At 48.7% G+C, this 14956-nt stretch overlaps 1 protein-coding gene across 2 annotated transcripts in view; it reads left to right on the top strand.

Moving 5' to 3' along the window:
* The window catches only part of EYA2 (EYA transcriptional coactivator and phosphatase 2), a 229514-nt gene that overhangs the window by 193598 nt on the left and 20960 nt on the right, over positions 1 to 14956 (top strand). For both annotated transcript variants that reach the window (XM_054724363.1, XM_054724364.1), the window contains exon 10: positions 1209 to 1298. In XM_054724363.1, the coding sequence (XP_054580338.1) occupies positions 1209 to 1298 (90 nt within the window). The remainder of the gene's footprint in view (positions 1 to 1208; positions 1299 to 14956) is intronic.

The raw sequence follows: 14956 nt of genomic DNA, 5'->3' as shown, positions 1-14956 counted from the left end.
CCAGCAGACTGGGAATAGCCAGATGGTAAATATGTTAGGCTCTACAGGACATAGACCAACTGCTGTTGCAGTGACTCTCCACTGCCTTCAAAGCACAAAAGTAGTCATAGACAAACACTGTCGAAAACTGCAGAAATCAACCTGGCTGGTGTGGCTCAGTTGGTTGGGCATCGTCCCAGGCACCAAAAGGTTGCCTGATTTGATTCGATTCCCAGTCAGGGCACATGCCCAGGTTGCAGGCTCGATGTCCAGGTTGCAGGCTCAATCCCCAGGGAGATGTGCAGGAGGTGGCCAATCAGTGTCGCACTCTTGCATCGATGTTTCTTTCTCTCTCACTCTCCCTTTAAAAAAATAAAAATAAAAGTGTTTCAATGCAGAAATCATTCTTAGCTCATGAGCCACACAAAAACAGGCAACAGGTGAGATTTAGTTTGCCAACCCCTGGTAGACATCACCTCCTACAGGGAGACTCTTCAGGAAGGGATCCCAAGTATGGGTGAAGAGGAATGCAGTCTACACGCCATGTGCATAGACAAGAGACGGAGAGTAAGAATGGCTGTTGTGTTGTCCAGGGTGCTCCCCACAGATACTGTGACGTAACTGGCTTTTGTCCCTTAATAGTATATTTCTTCATGACAGTTTCATGTCAGCAGCGCTAGCATGACTTCATTTTTTTAATGGCTGCCTCGTTTTCCCTGGTACGGATGCACCATAGTGGGTTTTGTTTGTATGTTTGTTTTTGAAATGAATCTCCATTGTTAGGTACCAGTGGCATTTAAAATACCAGGAGGAATAAGGCAGCCTCCTCAGAGAGATTGTCGTAAAGAGAGATCCAGCATCCCAGCTCGCCAGTGGTTTATACATGGTTTATACTGCCTTCCCGAAATCTCTCAGCCTTCCTGAAGACACATAAAGTGGCCTTCTTTATTAGAGCCACTCTGGTCCTTGCAACACTGAACACAGCTGCAATTCCAGGGGCATTTGGGGGAGATTGGATACTAAGAGGGTAAATACAAGTGATGAAAAGCCAGAAGGGAAGTCTCAGAAGCTGTATAACGTTAGCACCCTGACCCCACGCGGAGACACGACTGAGGCCGGGCACGAGCCCTGCGGTTGAGGAAAGGCCTTTTGGAGGCGGGACAGGAGGGAGAGGGAGGCTGTAACGACAAGGCTCCCTCACGCGTGGCCCTCCCTCTTCCTTCTGGCAGGACACCACGACGTCCGTGCGCATCGGCCTGATGATGGAAGAAATGATCTTCAACCTTGCAGACACGCACCTGTTCTTCAATGACCTGGAGGTTTGGAATTGCTTGTTTCGTTTCATATTCGCTGTGTGTAACCCCCTCTACATCTGGTTTGGGGGGAAGAGATGCTGCCTTTTCTCCACACCACCCCCTGCACCCCGTCTTTTTCCTTTGGAGGCTAGAAACTTGTGCTAGCAACCCCCCGAAAAGGCACAAAACGATGGCCAGCGACAGTTTATCGAAAACACACTTGACCGGATTATCTCCCCAGCGTCCCAGAGCAGTTAATGGGCCTTTCTGCTCCGGCGGCGACGTCCCCTGGCGCTTTACTAATCCAATAAAGGCTCCCGAGTTTCTTCCTCCAGAAATGTGCTGTTTAATAACTTGATTAAGGCAAATGAGTACAGATCCTCCTGGGTCAGTAATAATTAGCAGTGGGCCAGGACGGAAGGTTTCAAAAACAATTTACATCCCCCTGAAAACATGTTTTACAAAGAGAGAGAGCGAGCAGAGGGACTATGCTTATTTCAAGTATCTGCTTCTGCGCCCTAAGCAACCTTCAAAGGAGATAGGACACAGCGGGAGAGGAGCTTCAGAAATCAGTTTAATTCGTTTGCTTATATCCAGCCTGTGTCAAAAAGATTTAGACATCATTTCAAATGGAAAACGTTTGGAACTACTACAGCAAAGGAATAGAAAGCTAGGGTAAGGCATTGTACCCCAAAAATCCGGCTCAAGCTAACTATTGACGTTAAGTTCAGAGTTCATCCCCGAGCTTCCTGGTAGCCAAAGCAAAGAGGGAAATATGCATTGCTTACCTCCCCCAAAGAAAGAGCAAGCAGCTTTCTCCAAGGTGAAAAGGGCTGTTTTGGCTGATAAGAGGAGTAATGTAGGGATCTTCTGGCTTTATAAATTATATTCTCATTGTTGGTTTACCAGATTGAAAAATAAAGGCAACCTAAAATAAAACTGTTTGCGAAAGAACAATTTTACTGACCCTAGTAGGAATTTTTCCCCCAGAATCTGGGAAATGGCTGGAGACTAAACTGCGAAGCCGAAGTATAAAGGCTCGGAGTTCCAAATCCATCCTGACCAGCCAGATCACTTGCTATTGTTCACCATCAGGAAGGGACTCGGGTTTTCCTTCCCAGCCTGCAGCCCTCGAGTCCCAGGGGGCAAGTCCTCACTGAAAGCACCCGTCTGCGTTCTGTCCAGGCTAGGCCGGCCGCCTGGGCCTCAGCCCTCCTGTCTACAAAAAGGCATTGCTCTCTGCCCACCATGTGTTTCAAAGAGAGGACTGAGGTAGAAACCTGTTGATGAAGAAAGAGAATACCAGTAAGCATCGAGGCCCAGGGCTGTCTCCCTAGCCAAAGGCAGTGTGCAGGCTTCTCTTGAAATGACCTCTCATGTCTTGGGGGGCGTAAAAGAGAGAGGGAGGGAGGAATAGAAGAAGAGGGAGAGGGAAGGAGAGAAACTGAGTAAAACAGAGCAAAACAAAATAAGCATGTCAGGTGAATTCAGCAAGGGCTGATGGAGTCTAGCATAATAAAGGCTTCGCCTGACTGCAAATCGCAAAAGAAACCCAACTCACTTTATCAAAAAAATGGAAGCTACTGGCCTTGTGGTGGAAAAGTAGATTTGACTCTTCCCTGTCTCCTCCTTAGAATGTCAGTTTCCTGAGAGCAGGGATCACGTCTGTCTGGTTCACCCAAAATTTCCCTGGCCCAGGCAGTAAACAGCCAAACAGATCCATAAACAGGAGAATTTGTGATAGTGAAGAGGACGTGGAAAAAAATAAAGCAATGAGATGTGAAAGTGAGTGATGGGTGAGAGGGGGTAGGGTGGTGGCCAGCATTCTCACGGGGGCCAGGAATGCCTCTGGAGGGGGTGACACTTGAGCCAGGCGGGTGGAGATCTAGGGAGGTGGGAGCAACAAGTACAGAGGCCCTGAGGTGAGCACACGTGTGAAATGATCTGGGGTCAGAGAGGCCACATGAGAGCAGTGGCTGAGGGAGTGCAGGACCGGTGGGATAGATGGGCCTGGAGCCCTAGGCGTGGGCCCGACATGGTCACAGACGTCAGTTTATTTGTCTGTACTGTGGACCACCATGGGGCTGGGGGCACCTGACCTGGTTTATGTTTTGTTTGTTTTTTTGTGGTTTTTTTTAATATATTTTTATTGATTTTTTACAGAGAGGAAGGGAGAGGGATAGAGAGCTAGAAACATCGATGAGAGAGAAACATCAATCAGCTGCCTCCTGCACACCCCCTACCGGGGATGTGCCTGCAACCAATGTACATGCCCTTTGACCAGAATCGAACCTGGGACCTTTCAGTCCGCAGGCCGACGCTCTATCCACTGAGCCAAACCGGTTTCGGCTGGTTCATGTTTTTAAAAGACCATTCTGGCTACTGCATGGAGAATGAGCAATAGGAGGGGGAAGGTGGAGGCAGGAAGACCAGAGGGGGATATTGCAGTTGTCCAAGCAAAAGAGGAAAAGTGGGTTGGATCAAGGTGGGAAGAAGATGAGGGCCCTGGGGTGGAGGTAAAGCCCAGAGGGCTTGCTGACGGGCTGGGTGTGGGGCTGAGGAGAGAGAGGAGTCAGAGGGACCCCTGGGCTTGGTCCCACCAGGGCGATGGTGCCGTCCTCTGAGATGGGCCAAACAGGGAAGGCGTGGGCGTGCAGTGGGGAAGTCCGTCCTTCTGTCAAGGGCACATGGGGTTTGAGATACCAAGTGGACAGGTAGATACAGGAGTCTGAAGCTCCCATGCAGTAAAGACGCCAGACACACTGTAGGCATTTGTCAGTCTTGCTTGAACCTGAGGCTCAGAGCAGGAATTCTGCGGGATTGGTGTGTGTTTGGAGCCACGCTTCAGCATCCTGCCCTCCTTCTGTCCCCCACCCCCACCCCCGGCCCCAAGGCAAGGTTGCACCTCCTGGAGAAGGACCTTAATTACCAGCTGGAGTCGCTTGTGGGAGCCAGTTTGTTTTTATTCTCTAAATTTTTTCAAAAATGTCCCCAGTGCCAGAAGCCCCCGGGGCATCTCGGCAGGATTGAAGCCATGTTACACGATGGAGAAGTTAAGACTCACACAAGTGAAAACATACTGCTTGCTGGTGCAGGGGGTCCTGAGGAACTCTAAGGGCAGCCTCCTGTGGCTCCCAGGGAGGCCCAAGGCCTGTGGGAGCCCAGGGGAGGCCAGGCTCCTGCAGGATGGTCGGTTCAGGGAACAAAGTCAGACCCTTTCTACTCTGAGCCTGCCGTCCTGCTGCAAGTAGGTCGGGTCCCGGGTGCAGCAGCCATTTAGGGAGAACTCACCCTCTACCAGCCCTCCCCTAAGTGCTGTGGATTCGGAGGCAAACAAACACAGCACGATCCCCACCCTCAAGGCATTGACCTTCCAGCTGGGGAAGCGGACCATAAACAGCTGAATATATAATGTCAGGCGGAGGGCTCCAAAGGGAGGCCAGCAGAGTCAGGGAGGTGATGGCTACAACGGCTATTATTTTTCATGGCTTATCCACATAAGGCTTCTTTGACATCTGAGCAGAGATGGGAAGGAGGTGAGAATCTGGATGAAGAGTGTGTCAGGCCATGAGAATAGCAGTGCAAAGGCCCTGGGGTAGGTTACACGAACATGGTAGTGGGAGCAAAAGGAGCAGGAAGGATTGTGGTGATCAATGGGGGTGAGAGGCAGATCCTGTGGGGCCTTTGTGCTTCATTAGGCTGTTAGGCTTTGGATAATATTCTAAGGATGACAAAAAGCTATTTGAGGGTTTTGAGCAGGGCAGCCATATGATCTGATTTACGGCTTAGAGGCTCCCTCTGGCTGCTGGGTGGAGAACAGACTGGAGGAGGCAAGGGTGGAAACAGGTATCTGCGTTAGATCAGTGGTTCCCAGACTCCCAGAGCACTCAGGAGGAGAGTCTGTGAGACATATCAAAGACAAGGTAGGTGCCACGTTCAGCTGTATCTCAGGCCATTCAGGATGTGTGTTCGGAGTTTAAGAAAAGCACCTTCTAACCAGTTCAGTCTGCCTTTGAGTCCTGGCTCCACCATCTCCAGGCTGTCTTGGGCAAGTTCCTCCCTCTCTTTGAGCCTCAGTTGCCTCATCTGTTAAATGATTAGAAGAAAAGCCACTACCTTCCAGGGTTGTGATGATGGTGGAAGATGGATGAAAGCAATCAGCCCAGAGCCTGGCATACTTTACATGCCCAACAAGGGCTACAGGTGCCACTGGTACTATGCAAGGGGTACCTGGAAGAGGGGCAAATTGTTTAAATTGTTAGATATTTATTTTACTGCAAGTTAGAAAATATAACTAGCTTGCCCAACCCCTGATTTTACAATAATTCAGTATCAGTACTGCAGTAGAGCAAACCATGACCAACATAAAGAGTCAAGACCAGCATAATATCTTAAATAATTAAAGAGTAAGGAATAAAGTAGAATATAGGATATACCACAAATAGTAGTGGTGAATATTGCTTTAAAATTTATTTCAGTAATATAAGGTATGTTTCAGCCATGTAAGTGTCTGTGTGATGGAAAGTGTATTCCTTACTGAAGGTCACAGTCAAAAACATGTGGAAGCCATTGCTGTCAATGGGGTTCTCTACAATGGCATACATGTTCCATTCTGCCCTGTCCCGTGCGGTCATTCGTCACATGTAGTCACCGAGCACTTGAAATATGACTAGTGCAACTGAGGCACTGACTTTTTCATTGTATTTCATTTTAACTAATTTTATTGATTTTTTTATTTTTAGAGAGAGAGGAAGGGAGAGGGGAGAGAGATAGAAACATGGATGAGAGAGAAACATCATTGATTATCTGCCTCCTGCACGCCCCCTACAGAGGATTGAGCCTGCAACCCGGACATGTGCTCTGACCATGAATCAAACCAGCAACCTCTTGGTTCATGGGTTGATGCTCAACCACTGAGCAATACTGGCTGGGCTTTTTAATACATTTTTATTGATTTTTTTTCCTAATTTTTAAAGTATTTTTATTGATTTCAGAGAGGAAGAAAGAGGGAGAGAGAGATAGAAACATCAATGATGAGAGAGAATCATTGGCTGCCTCTTGCATGTCCCACACTGGGGACTGAGCCTGCAACCTGGGCATGCGCCCTGACCAGGAACCGAATGGTTGAGTATAGACCTCCTGGTTCATAGGTCTACTCTCAACCACTGAACAATGCCACCAGGCAACTTTTTTTCTAAATTTTAATGTAAACAGCCACATGTGGCTGGTGGCTATTGTATTGGACAGAACAGAATATTTACATCCTTGTAGAAAGTTCTACCAGTCAGTGTAACTCCGTAGAGTTTTAATTTGTAAGATATGGACTGTATTTTCCGTTATGATGGTGATAACAGTAGTCATAGCTGAGATTTACTGAGAAGTTACTATGTGCCAGGCACTGTCTTGAGCCGTTTATATATTAGCTCATTTAACCCTCACTATTATTATCCCCATTGTATTCATCTGCTCGGGCTATCATAACAAAATACCCACAGACTGGATGCATGTACAACACAAATTAATTTTCTTACAGTTCTGGGGGCGAAACTCCCAGATTCTGGCGCCTGCAAATTTGGTTTCTGGTGAGGACTCTCCTCCTGGCTTGTAGGAGGTCGCCTTCTCACTATGTCTCCACCTGGTCTTTCCTCAGTGCCTGTGCAGATCGAGGGAGAGAGAGCGCGCTCTAATGTTTCTTAGTAAAAGGACACTAATCTCTGAGATCAAGGCCCCCGCCCTTATGACCTCATTTGACCGTAATTACTTCCTTAGAGGTCCCATCCTCACATACAGCCATACTGGGGGGACTACAAAAATTCACTCCGTAACACCCATTGTACAGGTGAGGAAATTGGGGCACAGAGAGGTTAAGTGAGCAGCCCAAAGTCACACAGGTGGCAGTGGCAATATTCAGGCCCATGTGGCCTGGCCCCATAGTCCTTGCACTTACCTGCTTGCTATGCTGTGGATTTTCCCAGGGAACATGCTTACCATCTGGTTTGAGAAAGAAGATTCCCAACGGGAAATCTAGACTTACATGGTCCTGGAGAGGGTGGGGTCCCAGGAAGAGCAGGGATGGATGGAGTGGCCAGGAAGCCCGGAGGAGGACAGCAAGCGCTGGCAGCAAGGGGAGGGGAAATCCCCAGCGTAGACGTAGAGGACGTGGAGGACGGAGGAAAGATGGAAAACTCCTCCCTGAGTCAGCACATCTGCGCATTGTATATGCAAAACAAAGGTCACACAAATAACCACCACCAAAACCACATTGAACGGAGAAAGCACGCTCACTCCCCACCCTGAAGGTGAGCAAAGCAGTAAGCAAAAGGTCTGAAGGCATTTCTAGAAAGGAGGACGTGGACTGCCATTGGGGCTGAGTGGAGGGTACAGAGGGGAATGCTAAATGCGACCACAGCTGACAGGTACGGAGAGCTCACCTGCACGCATTCATTTAACCTTTACAAAGAGCCACAGGAGGTAAATACTGCCATATGTCCCCATTTTAGAGGCGGGGAAACTGAGGCACCGAGAGGTTAACTTGCCCAGCACTGACATGTATTGAGCCCTTACCCCGTGCCAGGCATCACACATGCATTTTCTCACTGAAACCTCACAACAACCCTGCAATGGAGATTTTTTTAAATCTCTGTTTTAAAGGTGAGGCCCAGAGAGGTCGTTTTCCCAGGGTCGCCTAGCTAGTGTGCGGATTTGGTCCCAGGCCAAGCTGACTTCTAGGCTGAGGCATTTGTTCGCCTTGGGAGGTAGTTTTCAGATGCACTGCGGAGCAGAGAATGAGCGCGGGTCAGCAGAGTGAGCGGAAGGAAAGAGTCCTTCCTAAGAAACAAGATTAACCCAAAGGGTTCCGCAGAAGGTAGCTCTGGTCCAGTTCAGGAGTGGCCAGGCAGGCGGCAGGCTGGAGGGGAGCCTGTCCACATGTGCGGAGCTTCGGGAAGGACCTCTGTGGAGGGACTCGGAGCGGCTGGGGTCTGGGCAGGCGTGATTTACCGTTCTGCAGGAGCTATCGGGGAGGGTAATATTTCACCGTGTCAGCGCTGAGCTGCTCTCCAAGGCGTCCTGCCCAACTGGCCATTAATGCAGTGCGGCCCTCGGCCTCTTTAATGCTCTTAAGATAAGTTAAACATTTAGACAACACAAGAAAGATGGCCCGGTTCCCCTCCAGGGAGCAGGCCCCTCTCTGCTAGTTGAGCAGCAGCATGAAGCAATCGCACTTAAAAATATACTTGCCTCGAAGGAGGGGTGGCCAGGGAGCCCATCTGGGCCCTGACAAGAGTCATTTTTCTCAAGCAAATTTGTCAACAATTTCCTTTCTGCAGTGGTGTCTCCAGGCAGCCAAGGACAAAAAGTAATGGGATCGGACCACAGGAGGGCAGGTTGGGGAACCCTGGCTGTCACCAGCTTAATCAGAAAAGGGTTTGTTTGATAAATATTAGTCACTGAACTTGCTGTTCAGAAACGAGCAACAATGAGCATACTAAGTGTCCAGACCTGTGGGATGCAGATAAAGGATGGTCCAGACAGACACATCCAGCCTTGAATTACATTCACTAGAAAAACAGGAAAACGAATAAGAAGTGGTCATTGAAAAGGACTGTGAAGGTCATGGAGCCTTTGGCAAGCATGAACAGGAAATAAAAGAAGAAAAAGAAGAGATCGATGATAAACAACATTCAGAATAAAAGGCTGGATCGTTACTACAGATTCAGGGGAGATCCTTATTTTAAAATATGAGAACACCATGTACAATATTATACCAATGAGTCTGAAAACCTAGATGAAGTGGACACTTTCCAGGAAGATACAAATTACCAAAATTAACTCAAGAGGGAATTTGAAAATAAATGAAACCAGTGGTCATGAGAAATTGAAATGGTAGTTGAGGATGTAATCCAAAAACAAAGGCACCAGCTAGTTTTAAACACGAGTCCACCAGACACTGAAGGAAAGGATAAGTCTCGTCTTGCACAAACTACAGAGCAAAGAGAAAAACTGAATCCTCTCCCACGCCTTTTAGGAGACCAGTGTCACCCTGAACCTAAATCTTTAGGACTTTGGCCACATGACAGATATACAGTCCCTGCAACCCCTCAGATCGCTCGGCTGGTGCCCTGTGACTCTGAACGTGATTCCACTTGGAGCCTGTCTGGGCTTCCGTTTCAGACCTCTGGTGAAAGATGCTCTGGACCCTAACTGGGGCCGTTTAGTAGGCCTGCCACATGCCTTGTAACACACCTGACATGGATACAGTCGCCCTGTTTCATAATTTTACATGTTTGTTTATTTATTTTGGAGGGCGGGGGGAAGAGAGAGAAACATCGATTTGTTGTTCCACCTATTTATGCATTCATTGGTTGATTCTTGTAGGTGCCCTGACTAGGGATAGAACCTGCAACCTTGGCATATCAGGACGATGCTCTAACCAACTGAGCTACACTCCCAGGGCCCCATGATTCATAATTTTTTTAAAAAGAAAAACTGGAGACCTTGCTCTGTGGCTAGAGAGGGCTCAGAAGCCATGACACTCCTGTAGCAACATGCACACCCACCGCCCAGACCTTGGTTTCTAATACCATTTTCCAGTAAAAAGAACCAGGGCTCCTAAAGAAATGGCTAATTCTGTGGGGCAGGGAAGACACCCCCTAAACATGGCGTGGGAAAATAAACTTATCTTCATACAGAAAAACTCCAGATAATTTATTTAGATCCTCCACCCTTGATTGTGGAGACACTTTGCATCGTGACTTCCTTCCAAAGAGTATAATGTGGAACGGTGGGGGAGAATCACTTTACCGAGGAGAACGTGACGAACGCTCCTGAGCCAGGTGATCAACGTCAACATCAACAGCGATATGCCATTCCTATAGCATGCACCCTGATACGATGTGATGAGAATGGCATTTCACCACTGTGATCTTCCTTCCCGAAACTCATAACCCCAGTCCTACCATGAGAAAAATATCAGACAAATCCCAGTTGAGAGACACTACAAAATTCCTGACTAATAGTCCTTTAAATTGTCATCAAAACCAAGGGAAAAATTCTGAGAACCTAGCGCATCTCAGAGGAACTTAACCCTTTGCACTCGCTTGCTTTTTTCTCAATTCCTGCTACCGAAGCTAACCGTGTCGAGTCACACTCGACATCTGAGTGCAAAAGGTTAAAGAGACAAGATGACAAAACGTAATGGGGTTCCCTGGCTGGGATCCTAGAAGAGAAAAAAGGACATTAGTGGAAAAACAGCGGATAAAGAACTGGCATCCTATCTAATAAAAGAGCAATATGCAAATTGACCATCACTCCAACACACAAGATGGCTGCTCCCATGTGGTCAAAGATCCTGCTCCCATGTGGACACAAGATGGCCAGCAGGGGAGGGCAGTTGGGGGGGACCAGGCCTGCAAGGGAGGGCAGTTGGGGGCGATCAAGCCTGCAGGGGAGGGCAATTAGGGGTGACCAGGCCGGCAGAGGAGGGAAGTTGGGGGCAAACAGGCTGGCAGGGGAGAAGTTAAACATCAATCAGGCTGGCAGGGGAGTGGTTAGGGGTCAATCAGGAAGGCAGGCAGGTGAGCAGTTGGGAGCCAGCAGTCCTGGATTGTGAGAGGGATGTCCCAGATTGGAGAGGGTGCAGGCTGGGACACACACACCCCTGTGCACAAATTTCATGCACCGGGCCTCTAGTTAGTTAATAATAATATAATGATGTTTATTTATTAGTTGTGACTATAACTATCAGATGTTAACAATGAGAGTAACTGGGCTTGGAGATAGATTGGGACCTATCTATACTATAGTCACAGCTTTTCTGTAAATCTAAAACTATTCTAACATTAAGAGCTTATTTAAAACAACAACTGACGATTCAAAGGTATTAAGCAGTGGCCCGAGATGACACACCCAGAACATGCAGGGCAGGGATTGGAGCCCAGGGAGGGGCATTTGAACGCCAAGGGCACCACACGTCTCGGTCACGTGGACCTGAGCGTGTCTGCCCCAGCCCTCGTCTGCCTGGCTCCCTGGGGTGCATGAGTGCAGAGCATGCATGGAGAGTGAGCTGAGGAGTCAGTGTCCTGCTTTGCTTCTAAACGGCCGCATCGGCAGGATGGCATCCATGAGCCTCTCTCAGTGGTGACCTCGATTTAATTTGGCCATGATGGTACCAGGCACAGGGTTTGGGCCTGTGGAATGCAGAAAGGTGATAACAGCAATGATTTTTCCAAGTGTGTACGTGGCATTGTCTGTGGGAGAGCACTTTCCAAACTGCTTTACCTGTGTGGTTCATTGAACCCTTACGACACCCTCTGCGGTAGGTCCTGTTCCATGGCTGTTACAGTCTCCAGCCTGCTTTTCTCACACGATAGGGTGTCATGGAAATAATTCCATGTGCTAACATGAAAACCCACCCCGTTCTTCTAAACTGCTGGATAGGACTCCCCTGACTGGATGGACCATATTTCATTTAGCTGTGGTCCAATCGCGGGAACTTCGGGGTTTTCCAGTTTCCCACTGGGATGATGGGCATCCGTGCACAGGCGCTTGGCGGGTGCCTCTCTGAGTCAGAAAGCGTGAATTCTTTGAGGCCAGGATTGCACGGTGCCTCACCCCTGTCCCCCTGGATCCTTTCTTCTGTCTTTGCCAGCTGGTTCGGCTCAGACCCCCCAGGATAATCACACTTTGACCCGGGGAAGCCATTAGCAAGGTTGAGAGGCATAGGACCCGCTTCCCCAAGAGCTCAGCACCGTCCTTATGTCCTCGCCTTGTCCCCCTCCCCCATTGCAGGTAACTCAATCCAGGTCAGCTGGTGGAGTATGAGGTAGTGTCTCGCTGAGCGTCATGGTATTTTACCAAGTCCGAAATGTGATCGCTACTGTTGTCACACTTTAGCGCCCCCAACAATCCCCTTGCAAATGGGAAAACCAGAGCCTCCCACATACCTTTCCCCTGACATCAGGGAAAGAACAGGGAGCCCTGCCCAGGGGGGCGGGAGCCTGTGACCCCCAGAGCAGCTTTTGAGCTTGAGCGAAGGACTGGAGGGCATAGGGAGGTGTTTTTCCAATTTCAGGCAAAGCAAAGGGCTGGGGGTAATCTGCTATTCATTTCATTTTCTCTGTGCTCTGTCTGTCAAGTCTGCGTTGGCTTTTAAATACAGTTTTCATTAATATGCCAGGAGCACTGGTCCTAAGACCCTTCCATCTGTCAGATGGCTGTGGATCAGATGTCTCAACCGCGGATGCCCTCAGAGGCCAAGCGACCAGGCGATGTAAAATGAAGAAAGCCCAGGAGACACGGGGGAACTGGATGTCCCAGCCATCGATTGCCGGGATATAGGAATGCAAGCCCTACATTGCCAGGGCTTGTAAATTCTCAAAGTAGCTGAAAACCTGAGACAGAGACAGAGACACGGAGACTCCCTGGGTTTACACCTGGGTATGGTTTCCAAAAACAAACGTTAAGTGCACTGTGGCTAAATAAGCTATGACTCCCGGCCAGCTCGTCAGCTCTTCCCTAATTGAATTTACCAGCATAGAAGATAAGTTGTCAGCCTAGTTCTTTCATCCCTCAATATCCCAATAGGATTTTCTGTGATGATGGGAATACATGCACCATCCCCGATGGTAGCCACCAGCTCCGTGGGGCTATTGAGCACTTGAAATCGGATTAAGGGGGGGAAAAATAAAAGAAAGAAAAATTGAATTAAGGAACTGAATTATGAAGTTTATTTAATTTTAATTAATTTATATATAACTATAGATAACCACATGTGGCTAATTGCTACAATATTAACATGACAGTGAGATTATTTTTTTTACTTTGGGGTGCACCATAGAACTCAGCTACTTTGGGGAGGGGGTCATAAATTATACCTGAGACCACCAAACATGAGTTAGAGTCCTGTACATGGGAAGAAAGGAAATATAAAATAATGAGCAGAAGAGGCTTTAGGTGTAGGCCAGTTATCTGCTGGCTCCAGAGGGGTCCCTCGCTGTCCCCCAGTTTTTTCCAGCACTCTCCAAAGAGTCTCACAACTGGGATCGCCATTCACTGCCCACCGTGTTCTTTACAGTAATAAGAACTCACATTTACGTATCACCTACTGCGTGCCAGGCATCTCCCTTTTCCTCCCATCAACCCTGTGAAAAAGGTTCCATCAGTATCTCCATGTACCAGCCCGACCTCTGGTTGCTCGAGGTCACACAGCTGGGACGTGGTTGGATCCAGGACCCAAGCCCAGGCGGTAAGACTCTGGAGCCTGAGCTCTAACGGGCTGGCACCGCAGGCTCACAGGTTTTGCCGCATCTGCATATCCAGATGTACTCTCCGATGGAGGTGGAGTTGACAGGATTGGTGTGTACTGCATGTGGCTTCTGTGGGGTGCGTAGCATCGCTCTTAACTCCTGGTTGCAAAGTGACAGAAATCCAACCCCTCTAGCTTAAACTGAAAAGGTATCAGTTTCCTGTGGCTGCTGTAACAAATTACCGCACACTTAGTGGCTTAAAACAACACCAGTGTATTCTCTTACAGTTCTGGAAGCCAGCAGGCCAACATGAGTCTCACTGGGCTGCAGGTGTCAGCTGGGGGGTTTCTCCTGGAGCTCTGAGGGGAAATCTGTCCTTTGCCTTTTCGGCTTCTTCTTGTATTTCTTGGCTTCTGGCCTCTTCCTCCATCTTCAAAGGGCACCACTCCAATCTCCTTATCCTCTCTGTCATCAAATATCCCTCCGACTCATATTTACAGGACCTTGTGATTACGTTTGGGGCCACCTGGAGAATCCAGATAATCTCCCCACCTCACATCCTTAACTTAATCACATCTGCCAGGTCCCTTTTGCCATATAAGTTTTCAGGGATTAGAACGTGGACATCTTTGGGGGACCTTTGTTCAGCCGACCATGGCCCGGGTGGCTTGGTTTCAGTTATGGCTGGATCCAGGAGACCAAACAATGGGACCCCTCCCTCCAGCTCCCAGAGAGCACCGCTCTTCCAGAAGTCCCCGCCAGAGTCCCATGGCTCGTTCCCATTGATCCAGCTTAGACCACATGCTCTCCCTGAAGCAATCACTTTGACCAGAGGGATGGCAGGTCCCTTGGATTGGTTGAGTCTGGGTTATGTGCCCACCTTCATCATTCCCCTCCCTGTGGTCTTAAGCCACATTTGATAAGGTGCTTCCCCAAGGGACCTGAGAGACCTGTGGGTGGTCACAAGCAGCATGTCATTGGAGTCTATTGAATGGCAAGCCCTTGGGATAGTGCCTGGCCCATAGTAAGTGCTCAATAGGCCATGATCACAGGTCATGGGACGCAGAAGGGGACTTGGGGAGGGGGTACATCCAGAAGCTAATGCCAGAAGAATACAAGGTTCACTAAGTAGGTGAAGGTGGGAGAGAATTCCAAGCAGAGGAAACACCTGGAACGAAGCAGAGGTTTCCACCATATGCCCTGGTGTCCCTGGGAGCGGACGGTCAGAGTGGTCCCATTGGGTGCCCGTCCTCCCAATGTGATATCAATAGCAGCCCCTGTTACTTGCAAAACTACCTTGGTTTGCATGATAAATTACATCCTTATAGCCAACCCATTGTTTATAAGGAAACCAGCGGTGAAAGAGGAATGATACTTTGCCCAAAGTCATCGACCTTTAGTGGCAAAGCTCAGACTAGAATACAGGGCTCTGCCTCC

Source organism: Eptesicus fuscus, chromosome 12 (genome assembly GCF_027574615.1).
Source record: "Eptesicus fuscus isolate TK198812 chromosome 12, DD_ASM_mEF_20220401, whole genome shotgun sequence".
Taxonomy (NCBI): Eukaryota; Metazoa; Chordata; class Mammalia; order Chiroptera; family Vespertilionidae; genus Eptesicus; species Eptesicus fuscus.
The sequence above is the reverse complement of the archived record's forward strand: the minus strand, read 5'-3'. Positions and strand labels throughout refer to the sequence as shown.